At 42.5% G+C, this 19,354-nt stretch overlaps 1 protein-coding gene across 2 annotated transcripts; it reads right to left on the bottom strand.

Annotated features, from left to right (window-relative positions):
* Window positions 1–532: 532 nt before the first annotated feature.
* On the bottom strand, window positions 533–19,348 carry LRRC32 (leucine rich repeat containing 32). 2 transcript variants are annotated; one of them, XM_010706139.3, is made up of 3 exons: window positions 19,164–19,348; window positions 8,448–8,538; window positions 533–4,005 (listed from the first exon to the last, which is right to left on the bottom strand). In XM_010706139.3, exons 2-3 carry the CDS (start codon window positions 8,532–8,534, stop codon window positions 2,065–2,067), a joined length of 2,028 nt encoding a protein of 675 aa, XP_010704441.1. In that variant the 5' UTR covers window positions 8,535–8,538; window positions 19,164–19,348; the 3' UTR covers window positions 533–2,064. The 2 variants fall into 2 exon arrangements, with proteins under 2 accessions (XP_010704441.1, XP_019467856.1); XM_019612311.2 differs by lacking the exon at window positions 19,164–19,348 and adding an exon at window positions 14,337–15,166.
* Between the last annotated feature and the right edge of the window lie 6 nt (window positions 19,349–19,354).

The following is a 19,354-nucleotide window of genomic DNA, read 5'->3' as shown; positions in this document are numbered from 1 at the left end:
CTCAATAAGAAAGGCATGAACTCAGAATATGGCTAAATTGCCCATGTCAGGGCACACAGCACAGCTTGCTTTCACATCAAAGGAAAAGCTCAAGGACTTCAGCACTGGGCTTCCAACTAAGCCCAGGGATTCTTGCTTGTGCAAACTTTCTCCTAAAAGAGTAAGAGCTTGAAAGAATGCACAGTGCTGGCTCTCATTGGCTTTTCACCGTTTGAGCATTGTCCTTGGTAATGTGCTCTCGATGGCCCTTCTTGAACAAGGGGATTAGCTCAGATGAGCACCTCCAACCTCAACCAGCCTGTGATTCTGTGACTCAGTGATTTTGTGATTCACATATTAGACCATTGTGGCATGGTCCTGCCAACTGGCTGTGCCAACATCATTATTCCAACATCATTTGTGTACATCTTCATCAGATCTGCTTTACGTTCATTGGCTGTACTCTAAGATATATCCCATCTGGGACTGGAAGTCATAGACCTAAAGTCTGAACACCATAGAAAGAATAGGAAGACATAACTTTTCGCCTATGGAGTATTCCAAGCTGGTGCTTTAATATATTCACGTCCCTGTGTATTTTACAAAATTTAAAGGTGTTTTTATTGTACAAAATCCCACAACAGAAATGACCAGCTGGTTACTTACACATCCGCTTTAAAAATAGAATTATACATCCTTCTGTAGTGTGTTAATTTTGACATTCACTAGCATGAAGAAAAAAGTAGTGGAGCAGCAATTTGACTCTGAGTTATTTACCTGAACAGGTTTTGGTTTGACTTCTATTTCTCTTATGTGCTGAAATGCACATTTCCTGGAATTAACAGAGAACCCATTGTGGCTCCTTTCAAAGCCATTGGGTCCCATAGGTAGGTCAGGTTCCTGCTGTTGGAAAGCTTTTTTTTTTTTTCACTTCAAAAGGGTGAATCTGCCATCAGAGTACAGGATATAACATATGTCAGTGTCTGCTTTTAGCAACACAACAGGTTGATCATATTAAACCCATCACAGATTGAAGATCTACAGACTTCTACTAGCAACCAGTCTTCAGTAGGGAAAGATAGTGGACCTCTGATCTGAATAATGGCCCAGAACTCAGTTCCCTGCATCTTGTTTCACGCTTTCGTGTTTAAAACATATCTAGCCTCCTGTGACCTTTAAAAATCGATATATAATCATCATCTTTTTGCATTGAAATGCAACTGTATGCAGTGAGTTCCCAACAGTTTTCCTTAGAAATACAAACATTTCAGTCCAAAGATAGCCGGTTGAAATTCACTCTCTTAGACTTTTCTTTTAGAAAGCGTCCACCTCAGAGATGAATTTCTTCACATTAAACCCAGTTAAATATGTATTGCACGAGAGGGGCAAATTTCTCCTCTTTGAGTTGAACTGTGGACCTGTGACCTTCTGAGCAAGTCTGGGTTCACACCTGAGATTTTTGTTACAGAGAAAGATCCTGTTTTGGGCTGTCCTACTGATTTTGTGATTTCATTTTAACGTTTAGGAAATCTCATTTCTAAGGTTTTTTTAGAGGAAAAAAAACACACACAAAGCTCAGTGTAAGGAGCAACATCTCATAGAGTTAAACTACTTTGAGAAGGGCTTTCCTATTCAGGTGATGTCATCAACAACTGGCATAAAAAAAAGTGGTTTCTATAACACTATGGATATCTGTAGTGTTATATGTATATATATGTATATATGAAGCCTTGCTATGGAGGCGACATCAACAAAGCATCTCTGAGTTTAGTGAAATGTCTCCTGATTTAGAAGGCTTTTTCTTTAGGTCTGGTTTAAATCACACCTCCCTCACAACCACAGGGCTTTACAGAGTCTACTACAACTCTGTGAACATTTAGGCAGATCTGCTTGTGAACAAAGCAAATGCAAAATGTGGTAAACTCTCCCTTAATTCCCTGCAACCCTGTAGTGGGGTAGTTCAGGGGAGCTGTGAAACTGCCTTAAAATCCACAGTTAAAAGTCAAGGAGAAGAATTTTACTCTTCATTTCTACACGGCGGCAGTGTAGCACCTGATTTCTTCGGTTTTCAAGGCAATCTCTGTGCTATGCTTTAAACTGTTGACTGAAGTTCTGCCTGCGAAAGCAAAAGAACGAACCCACAGCGATGATGATCACGGATAAAACCAACACAACTGTTAATATAATAAGGAAGTTGATTTTCTTTAGATCCTCTTTTTCACAGTCTTCTGGTCTAATGTTCCCAATGTGCACTTCTTCCTGGTATCCGAAGTTCTGGGTGTATTGGCACGTTAGATGCTCTATGTTCGAGATCTGGACGTTTTTGTTCTGGATCATCAATGACAGCCAAATGTTTCCACAGCAGTTGAGTGGGTTACCAGTGAGATACAAGTTTTTAAGAGAATTTTCTAATGCTAAAATATTGCTGTTCTGTAATGTACTAAACCTATTGTTCCGTAGGTCCAGAACTTCCAGTGGAGAGCCACTGCCCCACTTGGGCAGCCAACTCAGCTGATTTTCAGAGAGGTTTAAGTGTCTAAGGTGACTAAAACAAGGCAAGTCGATATTTAATTCTATCAGGCTATTGCCATGTAAATGCAAGTATTCAAGTGACTGTTCCAGTCCAGATAGCGCATTAACTTCAATTGTCAACCCCGGGTTCATGGAAAGATCCAAGAAAATCAGGGAAGTCTTGAAGAAAGTGTGTGCTGGTAGGATGCTCAGCATGTTGTCAGCTAGAAACAAGTGCTGAAGAGCAGGAGCGTCAACAAATGATATGCAACCATTTTCCTCTCCGGCAAGTCTTTGCTTTGCTAATCCTGAGTACATGCTGCAAAGAGTGATGTTGTTGCTCTGTAGATTGAGCCATCTGAGGCTTGGAAGTCTTGAAAAGATGTCAAATTGGAGGATTTGAAGATGGTTGTTTTGAATATAGAGCTCCTTCAAATTCCACAGTGTGTCGGCATGTAGGAGGAGGCTCTGCAAAGCGTTGTAGCTCAAATCGAGGACAGATAAGGAGACCAATGTACTGTCAGAAGTTACTTCAAAAGTCTGTAGACAGTTTTTACTGAGGTTAAGGGTGTGAAGAGACATCATCGATTCGAAGAACTCATCCGGAATGGATTTGATTTCATTGTAGCTTAAGTCTAGGTATACAAGTTGGGATAAATTAAGAGAACTTTTGTTTCTACTTTGCTTCTGATCAAGAAGATGGAAAGGAGCATCTAACCATTCATTCTCCATGTAGTCCATTTTATTATGAGAGGATTCAGCTGTGAGCTGAATTAAATTCTTTGATAAATTCAGAGTTACCAGCTTGTTCACCTGAGGGAAGACTGGGAAGCGAAGCAGTTTGTTTTCACTCAGATCCAAGCATCTTAAGCTGTACTCGTCATCTGACGCTGTGGTATGGAAGGATTCAATGCTGTTCCTGCTGAGGTCAAGTATCTCCAACTGCCTGAGGTTAAAATCAGAGATGCAAGTAATTGAATTCATGGAGAGATTCAGTCTGGAAAGATTCAGTAGAGTCTCAAAAGCACCTTCTTCAATTTCCATGATGATATTACTCTGTAGATCTATCTCCACAAGACTGGGAGATCCCTGAAACATCTTGTGTGATATCATTATAATACTGTTACCTGCCAGTGAAAGATAGCGCAGTGCTGGAGCTCGTTTAATGAAATATTCAGCCATCCCATTGTAGAGACTGTTGTGAGACAAGTCCAGTATCTCCACCTTGGGTAAAAGTCCAATCCCTTCTGTCCCAATCTGAGCAAGCTCATACAAGTTGTTGTTAGCTAAATTTATTTCCAGCAAACTTGTCATGTGTGCAAAGACTCCAGGCGTGATGAAGCTTATCTGGTTGGAGCTTAAATCGAGGCACTGGAGGGAAGAGTAGAGGGGTAAAGGCATTTCAGGGATGCTTTGTATCAGATTTCCAGATAGATCTATCTTGTTTACATTTGGATGGAGCTCACGAGGGATTTGGTGAAGGTCTTTGTTGTGGCAAAATGCCTGCAAGTTTGCCTGCCAAGAAAAAAAGAGAGAAAATGGGAGGTCACCTGACAGATGAAAAACATATTTGTGTGAAATTTAAAGAAAATAACATTCAATAACCAGTAAGGTTCATCTCATATAATTTTCTTTGAACATTCATACAGCAAGCACAATCATCCTAATGCTTCTTTGCAGCTAACTGTTAGCACTCCTTTCATTTCATATATCTAACTTAAACTAGTAGAGTTGTATCTATATATATTATCTACTACATATTCTCCTTTTTCCCAGGCTTATTTTAATAGTTCTAATTTTCCTCATTTCCATTGTAATCAAGCACTTTTTCCTCACTTTTCTTCTGATCTTTGCCTTTCTCAGCTTTATTCTAAGTCACTCTAATGGATTCTGCAAACTCTACGTGCAAGAAGTGGTACTAAGAAGGGCTCCTCTCTGTTGGCAGTATAGTTCCCAAAGCAGGGAATGGAAGATAAGGATGTTATAGTACAAATCATAAGCTCTCTCTTTGTTAGTCATGCCCCTCAAATATTTGATTTTGCCTTCCTTTTGAGCCATGGCTTAGATAAGCAATGTGCCCCTAACAAACTGAGTCATTCAACTATTCATGTACTACTGATGCAAACTTCCAAACTCTTTCTGTTTATGCTATGCATAGGAATCCTTTTCCTAAGGCAATAATTCCTATTTCCTCTCATGGGGAGCATGCCTTATGTTCCATCCATATGTTTCATCCCCATGCATCATCCATTCTGGACATAATAGTGTTGGACATTAGGAAAAACTTCTCCGAAAGAGTGGTTGGGCATTGGAACAGGCTGCTCAGGGAATTGATGTTGTCAGCATCCCTGGAGGTGTTCAAGAACATGAAGATGTGGTACTTAGAGACATGACCAGTGGGCAGTATTGCTGGACAGTTGGATTAGTTGAATTTAGAGATCATTTCTAATCTTAATGATTCTATGCTTGTATGAATGCAGCAGGGAAGGCATATCATGGAAAGCCAGCTTTGAGGAGAAAAAGGCATGTGGTGATAGGCACACTTTTTTCACCCACTTCTCAGCAACAGGGTGGAGAAAAATTCAATTTCATCAAATTCATCTCCTAAACACATGCCTGTTTAATTGCACCTAAGATTGAATCCATGTCCAAAGGAAAATTTGGAATGTGTGTTCATAAGGAACCCTGAAAACACTGAGATAATCATCCTCGCATAAATGTCAAGCTGTATTTTGTTATTATGGGGAACACACAGCAGTGGGAGGAAGTGGAATGCAAAAGGCTTAGACAGCATTTAATCTACTGGAAGAAAACTCTTGTTATGAATGTATATAGGTGACCGGGTCATGTACTGTTTGTAGAAAGATCAGAAAGAAAAAAAAAATCTGATGAATTTTAACTTCTGTGAAAAAGAATCCAGATTCCATGACGTAAAGCTCTGCATTAGCTTTTCCAACATTACAGAAACATTAATTTAAAAAAATATTATAAACCATCTGTTTCATGTGAACTTCTAGTTGAATGAAGTGACAGATCTGCTTAGGAGAAGTGGGGCAATAATCCGTATTTTGTGACCCTCTTTTGCATGATGAGAGTTTCAAAGAGCACATAAAAATGTGACGGAGAATTGTAAGACTCATTTAAATGCCAAATATACACAGGCTTCTCCACAGTCGTTCCCATGGTATAACCTTCCCAAAGATCTGATTTTTCATGATCTGGGGTTGGATTTGATGGTCTTGAAGGTCTTTTCCAACCCGAGCAATTCTATGATTCTATGATTCTGGGATTAAATCACACACTTTGAGTACACTCTGCTCCCTCTGAGTAACCAGCACCATCCAATGCCCACCAATGCCATTCAGGTTTTCATTGAAGGCCATGATGGAGAACTCAGTCCCAATTCACCACTTTATCTTGCAGGATTGGGCTTTTAATCTGCATGCACTGAACTCTCCAGGTGATAAAACAGTCTGATAAAATCTGTACCTCACAGTGTTCTGACATTTGTTCCTATAACATTTCCCCTCTCGGTTTTCATTGGTTTCACTATTTTGATCATCACTGAATTTCTTAACTAGTCTGTTCTACTCCATCTTTTCTCCCTTCTGGGCTCAAACTGCATGAATCTCATTCTCATCAGCACCAGAAGGGAAAGATGAAGTGCATCTCAATGAGACTGAGCAAACAGTGTCTGTTTCAGTGTGTACCTTCCCTTCTCCCCCTGTAGTTCAATGAGTTGGCTGGAGAAGTTTATGTCAGTCTCATGTTCCCACTTAATCATCTCTGTTGGTGCTGTCACTGGATTATTTAAAGCCCATTGGGAGGAGTGTGGAACACTTGGTCCATTTCATGTTTGTCTTCTGGTTAAAAAATGACCCTCAACAACTCAAAACTTGACCATCATTTGAATTCTGACTCCAGTACTTCATTGGGTGGAAGTTGTCACCCATCTTAGTGACAGCCCTGCAAACAAAGCAGCTGTATCCAAGGCCTTGTTCCTCCATATCTTCTCATGGGTGTTTGAGCCAAAGAATTTGGGCTGGAGCTACGTGGGGCCACCTTGTATGTTCTTTAGAAGTGCTGTTCAGGTAAAGGCTTCACCACACAATGCAATTTGCATATGCACCACGTGTGGGCTGATAACCCATGATAATCAGTACGATATATTGTTGTATGACATTGATGCAAGGTAATACAAAATTTTGTGAAAACCTTTCCTTTCCTTTGTATGTTTTATTGGAAGATTCTCCTTTGTCATTTAATGTGAATTAGCAGGCACATCTTTTTTTAGGAGGAAGAACTTGTGAAAAATCCTCTCCTTGGTAGGCAATGTGAGCTAGGAAGAACCTTTTAACATTGAAGCTGCACCTTCTTGTCTTGTAAGGGAGCAGACGGCTGGCTCTGACCTAGCTCAGTAGAAAGGTAATGGCTTTAAGGGACATTTTATCACCTAAAGCCTTACAAGATCAGTGCACCTACAAGAACATGAGCAATGAGATGCCCAGGTCTCTGAGTTATGCCTCTTCCAGGAGACCCAGGATGAAACTTTCTAATTCTGAGCCTTTCTTATCTTAAAGGTGCCGCTGCAGGGAAGGTAACATGTAAAAAAAAGATGCTGTGATAAAAAATCATTCTATGAAATAAGTGGAAGTCCCAGTGGGCACATCAGCAAGCCCAGGAACCTCTTTATGCTTCATGGAAATGTGTTTAGGTTTACACTCTCCTCCTTCCATTGGATGAAATGCTCAGCAAATGAAGAGTGGCAAAGGTCCACTGACTTTAACAATGCTGAGCTGTTAATTTATAACAGATGAGCATCCCAACCCCCAGCTGCGGCCAGAGCTGAATTTATCCCAGACTCATTGCGTACAGCCTTGGATTTTTGGCCCGTGCAATTGGTCTGTTGGAAGCAGTTTACAGTGGAGTGGTGGAAACAAGCATGTGTTTACTTCTCAGCAATCAGCCTGATCTGTGACCCATCAAGAAATGGGACGGAGTGCAATCTGCTCAGATTATTGCATGTCTCGCCTGGCATTCATGTGACTATGACACATGAGACCCAAGCTGTCATGTTTATGGTGGGTTCATCAGTCTTCCCTTGGCAGCCAATGAGCTGAGATATCCAGCCACCTTCCCAAGATCTTTTTATATATACTAGGTCTTAATTTCTCTGGAATTCAGGAAGCACAGCAATGCAGCAGGGTGGGCAGGAATGGAATGAGTCCCATAAGGGAGATGTGTACAGCTAGCAAATTATTTTTTTTCCCTATTTTGGAAATTCTCAAGGATTTGTGCTGAACAGCTTTAACATTTAAAAAAAAAAAAAAAAAAGTATTTTTAAATGGCATGTTACTGTCAGCAGCACTTGGATAGGGAAGGGAGAAAGTTCAGCTATGAATAACGTTTATAATATTGTACCAGGTGCCTGCAAAAAAACAAGGAGAAAATTTTGTACGGGAGCCAGAGACTCTGTCACTTTTTTTAGAAGTCAGGTGTAACCCCCTGACAGCAATGCTTTGTCAGGGCAGAGGTCAGTCACAATGATATTACAAGGGCTGCTGTAGATGTATTTCACAGAAGAGGCTTTATTTGAAGCACAGAGAACTTAGGCCTGATATAAAGAAGTGGATTTTATATCTAAGCTCCTTCTCTGCCTCAGTCACAGGATGCCTGTTCAGTCTTGGGGAAATCAGGTCAAATTTCTTCCAACCAACTACCTCTTAGAAAAAACAGACAATGCTCTTCCCCTTTTTTCCCCTTGTATGTGCTGTGGCTGCAGTGAGAAATGGTCGTAACCCAAGAACAGCCTCAGTGCATCTACTAACCCAGCAAAGCCCATTTATGCCAACAGGGAAAACCTTTTCCCAGAACTCTCTTCACAGAGAGCATCATTATTTGGGCAGCACCTGTAATGGAGAGTTGCAACCTCATCCAAGATCTCGAGGTGGCCTTACCATTTCACAGGGCATCCCCTCAGCAGGCTGATGATTGGACATCCCTCCATTCACCACTGACAGGAGGAAGACAACGTATAGTCTCATGGTTCTGCAGGGAAATTGGTTATGGTTAGATGTCAAACATGGCACCACAGTCAGTTCATGCATGCATGAGAAAGTTGGCATCAGAAAATCACCTATCACAGAAAGGCACATTTGTAGTACAATAAATTAGAATCATAAAATAATTAAGGTTGGAAAAGGCCAATAAAATCATCTAGTCCTGCTATCAACCCATTACCACCATGTCCACTCATAGAATCATAGAAACATTAAGATTGGTAAAGGCCATTAACCACTGACCTATCACAACCATGTTCCTAAAATTAATGCATCCACCTATGTGTATCCATGTCTCTTTGAGACAAGCAGGAAATAAAGAGATTTACATAAATTGCGTTTTGTGAGGTTGCCCTGGAGTGATTTATTTCACCTGCTACCTAGGTGACACCCCAGTCACCCCTGAAGTCCAGATGCCCAAGCTGGACAGTGTCTCTGGTGTCACAGAGAAAGACAACTACTCAAGATTAAGTGACCCCTTAGAGCTCCCACAGAGGCAACTCAATACTTCAACTGCTCTGGAGTTATAGGTGCCAAGTCCTGATAGAAGTCAAGAACTGTCATTCAGAAACAAGAGTTGGGAGCCATTTCCATTTCCATCCACAATAGTTTCCACTTCTCTCATCCCACAGTGTCAAAGAGCTTTTACACACATTAGTCACCACCACGCATCTAGTTTTGTTGAGTTAATACAAACAGCTTAAATAAATAATGGACTGAGAACCTTTCGTCCAAATGTTAGTTTTCCATTTTACACATCCCAAGTATGGGCAAGCTTTAAAATACATTTGAAAGCTGATGACTTAAAAAGAGTCAGACATGAAATGGAACAGATCTGTGTGAAACAAAGAATTCATTAGAAATAACTGTCTGAAAAGTACTCTAGAAAACAGCGCAGAAATAACTGCAAAAAGAGTAATGAGATCTGGAAGACCTGTCAGTGGGCATTGAGGGAAAAGGGAAGTGGTTGAATCACCATCCCTGGATGTGTTTAAAAACCACTTGGATGTGGTGCTCAGGGACATGATTTAGTGGAGGGTTGTTAGGGTAATTTGGTTAGGTCATGGTTGGACTCAATGATCTTTAAGGTCTTCTCCAACCTGAGCAATTCTATGATTCTATGTTTCTAAATGGACAACTAATTCTATGAGCTCCAGCATGAAAGGTCAATGGCCACTATCTCACTTCAACTGCTCACTTAGAAATGTTAAAGGAAAGAGTTTTTCAGGAAGAGATGAGAGCCTGTATCTCTCAGGGTGTTCACTAGCCAACAAGTAGTTTGATCTTTGGGATCCCAAAGAGTCATTTAGCTTTTAGCAAATGATGCTCAGAGAGGGGAAAAAAGTATCAACATAGTGTTAGGATCATTTTCCAGTATTTAAAAAGAACTTGTAAACAAGAAGGAAGTCAACTTTTTACATGATAGATGATGATAGGACAAAGGGTTTTAAACTAAAAGAGGGAAGATTTTGATTGGATGAGAGGGGAAAGTTTTTCACTGAGGAACTGGTGAAGTCTTGACACAGGCTGCCCAGGGAAGCTGTGGATGCCCCATCTCTGGAGTTGCTCAAGTCCAGGTTGGATGGAAACCTGGGCAGCCTGAGCTGGTGCCTCATTTAGCGGTTGGCAAAACTGCTCACAGAAGGGGCACTGGAACTGGATGATCTTTGAGATTCTTCCTAACCTAAGCCGTTCTATAATTTGATTCACAGAATAGAATTATATAAGTTGGAAGAAACCTTTAAAGGCCATCTGGTCCAACTCCTCTGCATTGAACAGGAACGCCCACAGCCCAATCAGGTGCCCAAAGCCCCATCCAGCCTGATCTTGAGTGTCTCCAGGGATGAGACATCACGATCTCTCTTGGCAACCTGTTTCAGTGCTTCAATTGTTAGTTAGGATATGGAAAGCACAGTCCTGTGAAGCTGGAGATGGCAAATCCTTCAATTCAAAGCAATCTGGTAAGAATTCAGATTCTCAGACTTTGTCAAAGTGCCTTCAGCTCTGCTTTATTAGATGGGAAAATTATAGGGACAGGGATCTATCTCATTTAAAGTGAATAAGTTTTATCGAAGCTGTGGTCACCACTGACGTGAGCTCCAGATAACACCTCTTTATGACACCCTCTATAGCAAACATGCTGAATGTGTCTGCATTAATACAACTTCTTATGCAACCCCTTACAGACAAATCTAAGCTGGTCCTGTCCATATCCCAAGCCACACAGACACATGCCAGCTCCCAAGTGGAAGTCACACAGCAGTGCTTAGCTAGCACGGCTCTTAAGCCTTTCCAGGAGCGAGCCTGCATCCTGCAAGCTCCAACTGTACACCAATCCCATTCTCACATGCCTCCAAAAGATAACAAACATGTCCTGTTACTCAGTGGCTTCCACCCACAAAGTGTCATGAGGCGGGAAACAAAAGAGAGGAGATAGGATTGTTCCCAGCTGGTGGAGATCCCCCCACTTAGTCACTGCTTGAGAGATGCAGCTGAGTGCCATGCTTCCATGCAGCAATGGCAGTTGTTCAACAGTGATGACAATGGGATAAATCTCCTGAGGGTTCCATCAGGTCAGTGCTCAACATGGCAGTAAATTCTGCTCAGGAGATGCATACCAAGACCTTACAAGTGGGTTCTGCTTCTTAGCGCGCTGTGTCCTATCTGGGCATATTTGTATAAATTTCTGAGTGAAGCAATGCACATCTCTTCTCTTCCCAACCAGAGAATGAGGTATGTACTGGGAAAAGGGGAACTAGAGGAGTCTAGATCTTTAATTCATGCTTTTTTTTTTCAGATTGCATATCCCTTCCTGTTTAGAGGGACAACTAATGATGAATAATGATCCGGGATCCAGAGATGAAAAAGCTTGGAGCTTGTCTTTGGAGCTCAGCAGCAGGATAAGAAGCCTGTTCCTCTTTCTAAAATTAGACCAACGATGTTCATTCTCATTTCTTTTAATTAATGTTTGCAAAATGCTCCACAATAATCCCATGGAAGAAGGAATTGCTTATACCACTATCTATAATGTCTCTGCGCTCCTGCTCCATTCTCCATTGCCCAGACTGCAGGGAGCGTGTGCCTGGGGATGCTGTGCAAGAGGGGTTGCGTGGGAGTGAGAGGAGAAAATGATGTTTGTTGTTTGGGTTTGCTGAAACTGAGAGAAAAGACAAGCACACTGATGATGTGTGAATTATAAGGCTTTACTCAGAGCCTTCAAACGGAAATTATTTCTGTCTAAATCCAACAAATTAAGATGATGAAATCTCCATGGATGTCACCCACAAAAGGCACCATCCTGATGGACATTGTGCAACTCATGGAGTTTGCTTTGTCCTCTCTTGTCACGATACAAAAATGATCCCTTTTCATTTTAAATGATAACCGTGGCAAAATCCTTGTCTTAACGTGTTTTTAAACTTCATAAATTATACATTGATAAAGCAATTTGGAAATTGAAGTTTCTGAATGCAAGAACATCACTTAATGTCTTACTACATAAAATAGATCCGTAGTATCAAGGACTCTGCCCCTGAAAGTGTTTCTGTGTTGTCTGTCACCTTGGAGCCCTGAAGCTGCAGAACATGATGTTTTCCCTACAAATATGTGTCGTAGAATCATAGAATCATAGAATGGCCTGGGTTGAAAAGGACTATAATGATCATCAAGTTTCAACCCCCCTGCTATGTGCAGGGTTGCCAACCACCAGACCAGGCTGCCCAGAGCCACATCCAGCCTGGCCTTGAATGTCTCCAGGGATGGGGAGTAGAATCATTAAGGTTGGAAAGACCTGTAAGATCACCAAGTCCAACCGCAACCCATCCCCACCATACTCACTGACCATATCCCTCAGTGACACATCCTCACAGTTCTTGAACACCTGCAGGGATGCTGACTCCACCATTTCCCTGGGCAGCCTGTGCCAATGTGCTGCCACTCTTTCTGAGAAGAAATTTTTCCTAATTTTTTCCAACCTGAGCCCTCCCATGGTGTAGTTTAAGGCCATGCTCTCTCATCCTATCACCGTTGACTGGGGGCAGAGGCCCACCCCCACCTTACCACAATCTCATGTTATTGTAGAGAGCCTTAAGGTCTCCCCTGAGCTTCCTCTTCTATAGACTGAATCATTCCAGTTCCCTCACTGCTCCTGACAGGAGCTGTGCTCCAGACCTTTCACAGCTCTGTTATCCTTCTCTTGTCATACTCCTGAGCCTCAATGTCTTTCTTGTAGTGAGGTGCAGCCTCACCAGAGCTGAGTACTGAGGGATGATCACTTCCCTAGTCCTACCAGCTATGCTATTGCTGACATAAGGCAGGATAATATTAGCTTTCTTGGCCACCTGGGCACACTGCTGGCTCATGTTCAGCTGAACATCAACCAACACCCCCAAGCCCATTTCCTCCACACAAACTCTCAGCCACTCTGTCCCAAACCTGTAGCGTTGCTGTGATGTACCTGTAGTGATTTAAGTGTAGGACCTGGCACTTGCTCTTGTTAAAACTTATATAATTGGCCTCCACCCATTGGTGCATCCTGTCCAGATCTTTCTGTAAGGCCTTCCTACCCCCAGGCAGATGAACACTTCCTCCCAGCTTGGTGTCATCTGCAAACTTATTGAGGGTACTCAATCCCCATCTCCAGATCATCAATAAAGATATTAAATAGGATGGGTCCCAGCACTCACAGAAATTCTCCTCCTGAGGCATTTTTCAGTTCTCAGCTGCCCAGCTGAGGAGCTCCTCCTGCTTATGCTTCTTCCAAACAATCTCTAGACCCACTATAGCAATATTTGGTATGACACAGTGTTGTGTCCCAGTGTCTCTTCCCTCTTGGCAGGTCACAGCTGTCCGCTGAAGGCTCAGAAAAGCCCCGTTGTTCTGCTGTAGGACAACATCAAGACCCAATCCTGCTGCAAGAAGCAGCTCCATACATGCTGCCAGTTTGCTCACACAGTTTTCCATATGTCAGAATTACTCAGTCTCATCTACAGCTGTAAAATTGAAGTGGATTAAATGAGTAATTCTCCCGAGGATTCTTAACAAGTAGGTCAATAGGAAAAGTGTATAGAAAAAGCATGATACTTATGCCATGTCAGCATGTCCAGAGATGGAAGGGCATAGGCAGTGATTTGCCCCCCAAAACATATCTGAAAACCAAGGAAGAGGTCAGGTTTAAACACCGTTCATCCAGTTCCATCTCTTATACAATATTAAACCTGAGACCATTCACATATGCTGTTTGCAGTTAACAACACGAGCACCTTCCAAATTTTCCCTAAAAGTAATTCTTGTTGCTGCTTAGGCAATTAACAGTAATGTTCTCCTGTGCCGAAGAAGGATTATATTTGAACTGCAGAATCCTAGAATCACAGAATCATAGAATATCCTGCAGTGGAAGGGACCCACAAGGCTCGTCAAGTTCAACTCTTTCTAGAGAAGACACCAAGTACAAACCAAACTCCCCAGATCTGGTACTTTTTTAGACAATAAGATTTGCTGCTCTGTTAGAATCATGAAATCTTTTAATAGTTAAGGTTGGTAAAGACCACAAAGATCAGTGAGATCAATCCCAACCCACCCCCACCATGCCCACTGACCATGTCCCTCAGTGCCACATCTCCATGGCTCTTGAACACCTCCAGGGATGGTGACTCCACCACCTCCCTGGGCTCCTGTGCCAATGCATTACCATTCTTCCTAAGAATAAACTTTTCTTAGTATCCAGCCTGAGCCCTCACAGTTAAAAAGAGTTCTCAGGTTTAAAAAGAGTGAATATTCCACATTTACCTGGTTCCAATGGCTTCTCACATCCCCATACACTGCTTGTCATCCCTTTAAAAAGCATATCCAGCTCTCCAACAAAGATTCAGCCCTGATAGAAGGAAATTAATCTTCAGATTCACCTTCACCCGTTTGAGACACCAAGAGACAACTTCAGATTGAAGACATTTTCAGGGAAACAACCTCATTTAGGTCAGTGTCTGCTTTTAGTTAAGTCGCTGGTCTTCCTGCTGGCTTTTGCTGTGTCCTACGGCCACCACTGTGAGTTCAGAGCAGCGTCATTCCCTGCACAGCATCCTGAGGTCCTCACGCCAGGCAGGGGAGGAAACAAGGATTTTTTCCAGGGAAGCTTCTGGGATTGAGCCGTGGGGAATGAGTGACTTATTGTCGCCAATGCCATTGTTTGGCTGCACACGCGGGGTGGGCGGAATGTTTATTTTAGGGTTTTGTGTCTGTGTGTTTCATTCCTGAAGGGTTGCAGCCCCCGACCCCTGCACCTAAATCACACTTAGGAAAACAGCCGCTTGGGGGTTAAAGGTTTAAATATCACAGATGATAAACAGAAAGCCCGCAATCTTGAATCCTGAACTCTCTTTCTTGTTGTTGCTGCCCACAGCGTCCTGTGATCTGATGGCAGGATGGGCGTTCTGTGTCATAGAATCATCAGAGTTGGCAAAGCCCACCCATGATCATCCAGTCCATCGCCTAGTCAGCTACAACGCACCTGAACTGAAGATTTATCGGGGTTTTCCAGACATAAAGCAAGACTTCAGGAGACTGATGGAGTCGGAGTGGTCCAAGCTTCTGTACATAGTACTACTCAGTGTGCCCAACCTTTTAGTAAAAAATCCCATTGCAAAAGGGACATTTTTTGCTGTGATGTTTGCGAGCTCTGCTTTTTATTTATTATTTTCTGCTGCCCTCTAGGGCTGGAGCAGCAATCTAATTGCTGGTTTCCTCACTTCCTTTTGCTAATTTTGGACTGATTCTGGAAAACACTCCTTTACAATGATTTCACCACTCTTGTCCCCCAGGCTCAGAAGCCAGAACTGTTGCAACATGCTTTTCCTGTGGTTGGAATACATCAGAACTGGGCTCTTATCAAACTGTTTGCTTGCAATGCACCCCAAAATGAAAGATTAAATGCTATGAAGATGTGTCAGGATGTGTATAGCTGGGAAGGGGTACAGTTAGGTACAGAAGATAGAAAAGCTCAGGCTTAACTCTCAAAGAAATGCTTGCCAGTGAGAATGTCACTAACCTGGACCTGAGGACCATTGTGGTGTCTGAAGGTCACAATGCCTTTTGGATGCTCTGGGTTGCATCATCAGCATCATGCAATAGTGCTTGAAACATGCAACTACTTTTGCAAAGAAAACATCAAATATCAAATATAACCAAAAAAAAAAAAAAGGATCAAAAAAGTCAAATATTTTTCCTTTGGAAAGAGCGCATTCAGGTTAGGTATCAGGAAAAAATTATTCTCCAGAAGAGTGGTAATGCACTGGCCCAGGCTACCAGGGTGGTGATGGAGTCACGATCCTTGGAAATGAACCACGGGGATGTGGCACTAAAGGACGTGGTCAGTGGGCATGGTGGGGATGGGTTGGGGTTGGATTTGATGCTCTCAGTGATTGTTTCCAACCTCAATGATTCTATGATTAAATTTGATTTGTATTTGGAGATGGAATACAAATCTACATACAACAAAGAGTGGTGAGCACCTTGAATGACTGCAGCCTCACATTCTCTGATGCCTGAATCTTCAGAGCACTTTGGGAAGCTTGAATTTGCTGGTAAAATAACAGGGTTTCACTGCATTTCTTTACCTTAGGCTGATTTATTGAGTGGCCACACAGTTGTGTCATCTCAACTGTGAAGATGAGCCTGGATAGAAACAAATGGCAAAGCAGGAGGGAAGGGCATGCACTGATTCTGCTGCTCAGGACTTTACGTCATTAAAACCACTGCCTTACAGGCACAGCAATCACCCTGGGAATGATCAGCCATAGCGATATCCTTACTGTCTTTGTCCTCTTTTATAAAAAGGATCAGAAAACAAAAGTTTCAGACCCTGGAGCCTTTGGATGACTTCCTATTGTCAATATTTTCATGCTATTTTCTATCCAGCAGTTTACACCTTAAAAGGCTTTTGAACCATGTGTACTTGCATCTGCAGTCACTGTCCCCAGAGGTGTAGGGTCCAGGGAAGGTCCAGGAAAGGGTGGCACTGAGGGATGTGTTTAGTGTTCATAGTGGGTTGGACTTGGTGATCTTAGAGGTGTTTTCCAATCTCAATGATTCTATGATTCAATGCAGAATCTATCAGATGGATTGGGTGGTGCTCAAGACCAGGTTGGATGGGGCCTTGGGCAGCCTGAGCTGATGGGGGACAACCACCCCGTGGCAGGGGTTGGAACTGGGTATGCTTTGAGATCACTTCCAACCTAAGCCAATCTATGATTCTATGATGACTCTATGATTCTATGATTCTATGATTCTATGATTCTATGATTCTATGATTCTACGATTCTATGATTCTATGATTCTATGAATTAGGGATCCAACACAACACAGAGATGGGTGTCTCTTGAGATCACTCCTTTCCTCCAAAGCCTCTTCCCAGCATAGCCCACAGTAGGAAAAGCAAATGCCAGCCTTTGGCTCTCACGAGCCTGCCTGCAATTTGCTGCAGGTTCCCAAGGGTTTCTGATAAACAAGAATATGTCTTGACGATTATATGTCTTGAACTTTCAGCCCTTTTGGAGTCTGTCCATCCATAACGCTGCTGCTTTCTAAGGCACTGCTTTTGGGTTGAGTCCTGTGTCAAGCTGCATGAATCAAACTCTCCAGAGAAGTAAACAAAACAAACTCCTGCCTTAGAAAGTGGGTCTGAACTACAAGGGTAGGAGTGGGACACGTCTTGCTCCCTTAGGCCAGAATAGCTCCCTGGTGATTCATCCCACCAGGGAGCTGGGGGCAACAGTAACATTAACCCTAATAAAAACTAAATATCCCAGGCCATCCTCAGACACAGTCTGATCTGGCTCTTGATCCAGCAGCTGGCAATCCTGCCTGTGGCAGAGGGTTTGGAACTTGATGACCCTTGAAGTTCCTTCCAACCCAAGCCATTCTATTCTGTGATGGCAGGCACCACGAACAGGTTCAAACTTCTGTATCTCCAGCATCAAGTCCACAAACCAATGAATCCCACAACACCTGCATGACTTAAATCAGGCTTTTTCCCTGTCTGTTGCCTTCTTTCTTTCTCTCCCATGCAGCCCTTTCTTTAGGTATGTCTATCAGGCAAGGCAGCCAACATTTCCCCACCAAAGATTATCTGGGAGACATCAGTTTTCCAGTCCATTTGGACATCAAATACACTCAGGATTTAACCAATTCCCCTATTTCATTCACCTCTGTTTTTATAAAAATAGAAAAATAGAAAATGAATGAGAATTGAATGAAACCATCAGCCTCAATACTTTGGGAGAGAGGGGCTGGGCAAAGGGATGGCAAAACGTGAAAATGCAAAAAGTTCTATCTACCCAAAGATGCATGAGCTGGCACTTGAAGATGAAACTATCTGAACACGAAATTCTCTCTGGGAGAACAAAATTCTTGGAGAAACTCAAACCCAGAAATCAAACCATAATGTTTTTTGACTAGCTTTAATCTATGCACAGTAAAATAGAGAGAGGAATCAGTTTTTATTTCAGTAATTTTTCTGATAGTGGAGTCGATTTTTGATAATAGATGTACTCAATTTATATGATACGGCAGGGGATACTCAATACAACAGGAGATAAAATGAAGTGAGGAAAATTATTACTGGTACATTTGACTTGCACAACACTGATACCCTCATGTGAATTCATTCATCACTGTATTAATAAAGGCCAAGCACTGATCCAGTCACCGATCTGCTTTAGAAAGAGAAGACTGATCATAAATTTTTGCTGTTGAAATCCAAAACAATTCATCGACAAGATTATTTCAAATCTGGAAAAAATACATCTCGGCTTAAAAAAACAGATTTTTTTTGTGGATAGCCAAACTTTGGATTCTGTAAAAGGGAAACATATGTGTACTTTGATCAAAAATACAACAGAACTTGGCTTTAAAATATTTTCTGTGGCTTTTATATGGACCAGGATCTTGGAGAACTTTGTTATTTCCAAATATCCTCTAAACATCAATTCCTCATGAGTTTGGATGCAACACAACAGCCACTACCAATAAGTCACTGTTCACCCAAGGTGACATTCAAGCTGTGAGGATAGGAGAAATAGACCAGTGCTGCTAACCCACAACTCGTGCTCCAACAGGGAGAGCCCAGTGACAGCACTGATAGTGAGGAGAGCAGCAAGCTAAGCAGCATTTCATTTCGTTTCAGCCCGGGACAGTGTGATTTGCCCAAGGCTGTATGAGGACGCAGTGTCAGAGTGCTGGGAGAGCAGCATTAATCAGTGCGCACAGTGCCGATCTCTGCGACACTTCTGGTTCAGGGCACTACAATGCAGTAACACCATAAATAGAATAAAGTGCTGTGAAGAAAGGAAAAAACGTATCTCCTCATCTTTTGTGGCCGCTAACACAGAGTTAATGCCCGTATTGCTACAAATGAACTTAGAGAGTGCAACTCTCTGCAGCTCAAGTCCCGATGACTTGAATGTACAGCTGTGCATTACATCGAGTGTTTAACCAGCGCATAAACACAGCTATCTTATTTATACAGCACCTTCCCCATCTGTGCTATTTCTAAAGGCAGCAGCCTGGCGTCCCCGCAGCCGAAAAGCTCCCAGCTCAACTTCCCTGCGCTGCTCCACGTACCTGATGTGGGGTCGGAGGAGGAGGAGGAGGATTCGCCTCTGCCCGCAGTTTTCTGTCTCCCGGACGCTCCCAGCAGCCGTCCCAGCGCGAGCCGGGGAAGAGTTTCCTTGGGGAAGTCGTACCTCTGTTGCATGCCAGCTGACTAAAACTCTGTGAGCTCGGAAAGAAGTTTGAAGTCACAGCGAAAAAAA

The sequence above is a fragment of the Meleagris gallopavo genome, chromosome 1 (genome assembly GCF_000146605.3).
Source record: "Meleagris gallopavo isolate NT-WF06-2002-E0010 breed Aviagen turkey brand Nicholas breeding stock chromosome 1, Turkey_5.1, whole genome shotgun sequence".
Classification (NCBI taxonomy): domain Eukaryota; kingdom Metazoa; phylum Chordata; class Aves; order Galliformes; family Phasianidae; genus Meleagris; species Meleagris gallopavo.
This window is presented reverse-complemented; position numbering and strand designations above follow the sequence as displayed.

What these genes read in the sequence shown, in the direction of transcription:
- LRRC32 (XM_010706139.3), bottom strand. Translation starts at nt 8,534, where the DNA reads ATGAGACTATACGTTGTCTTCCTCCTGTCAGTGGTGAATGGAGGGATG. An exon ending in AGGGGATGCCCTGTGAAATG is followed by an intron (nt 4,006 to 8,447) that starts GTAAGGCCACCT and finishes TTTTCTTGGCAG; the next exon opens with GCAAACTTGCAGGCATTTTG.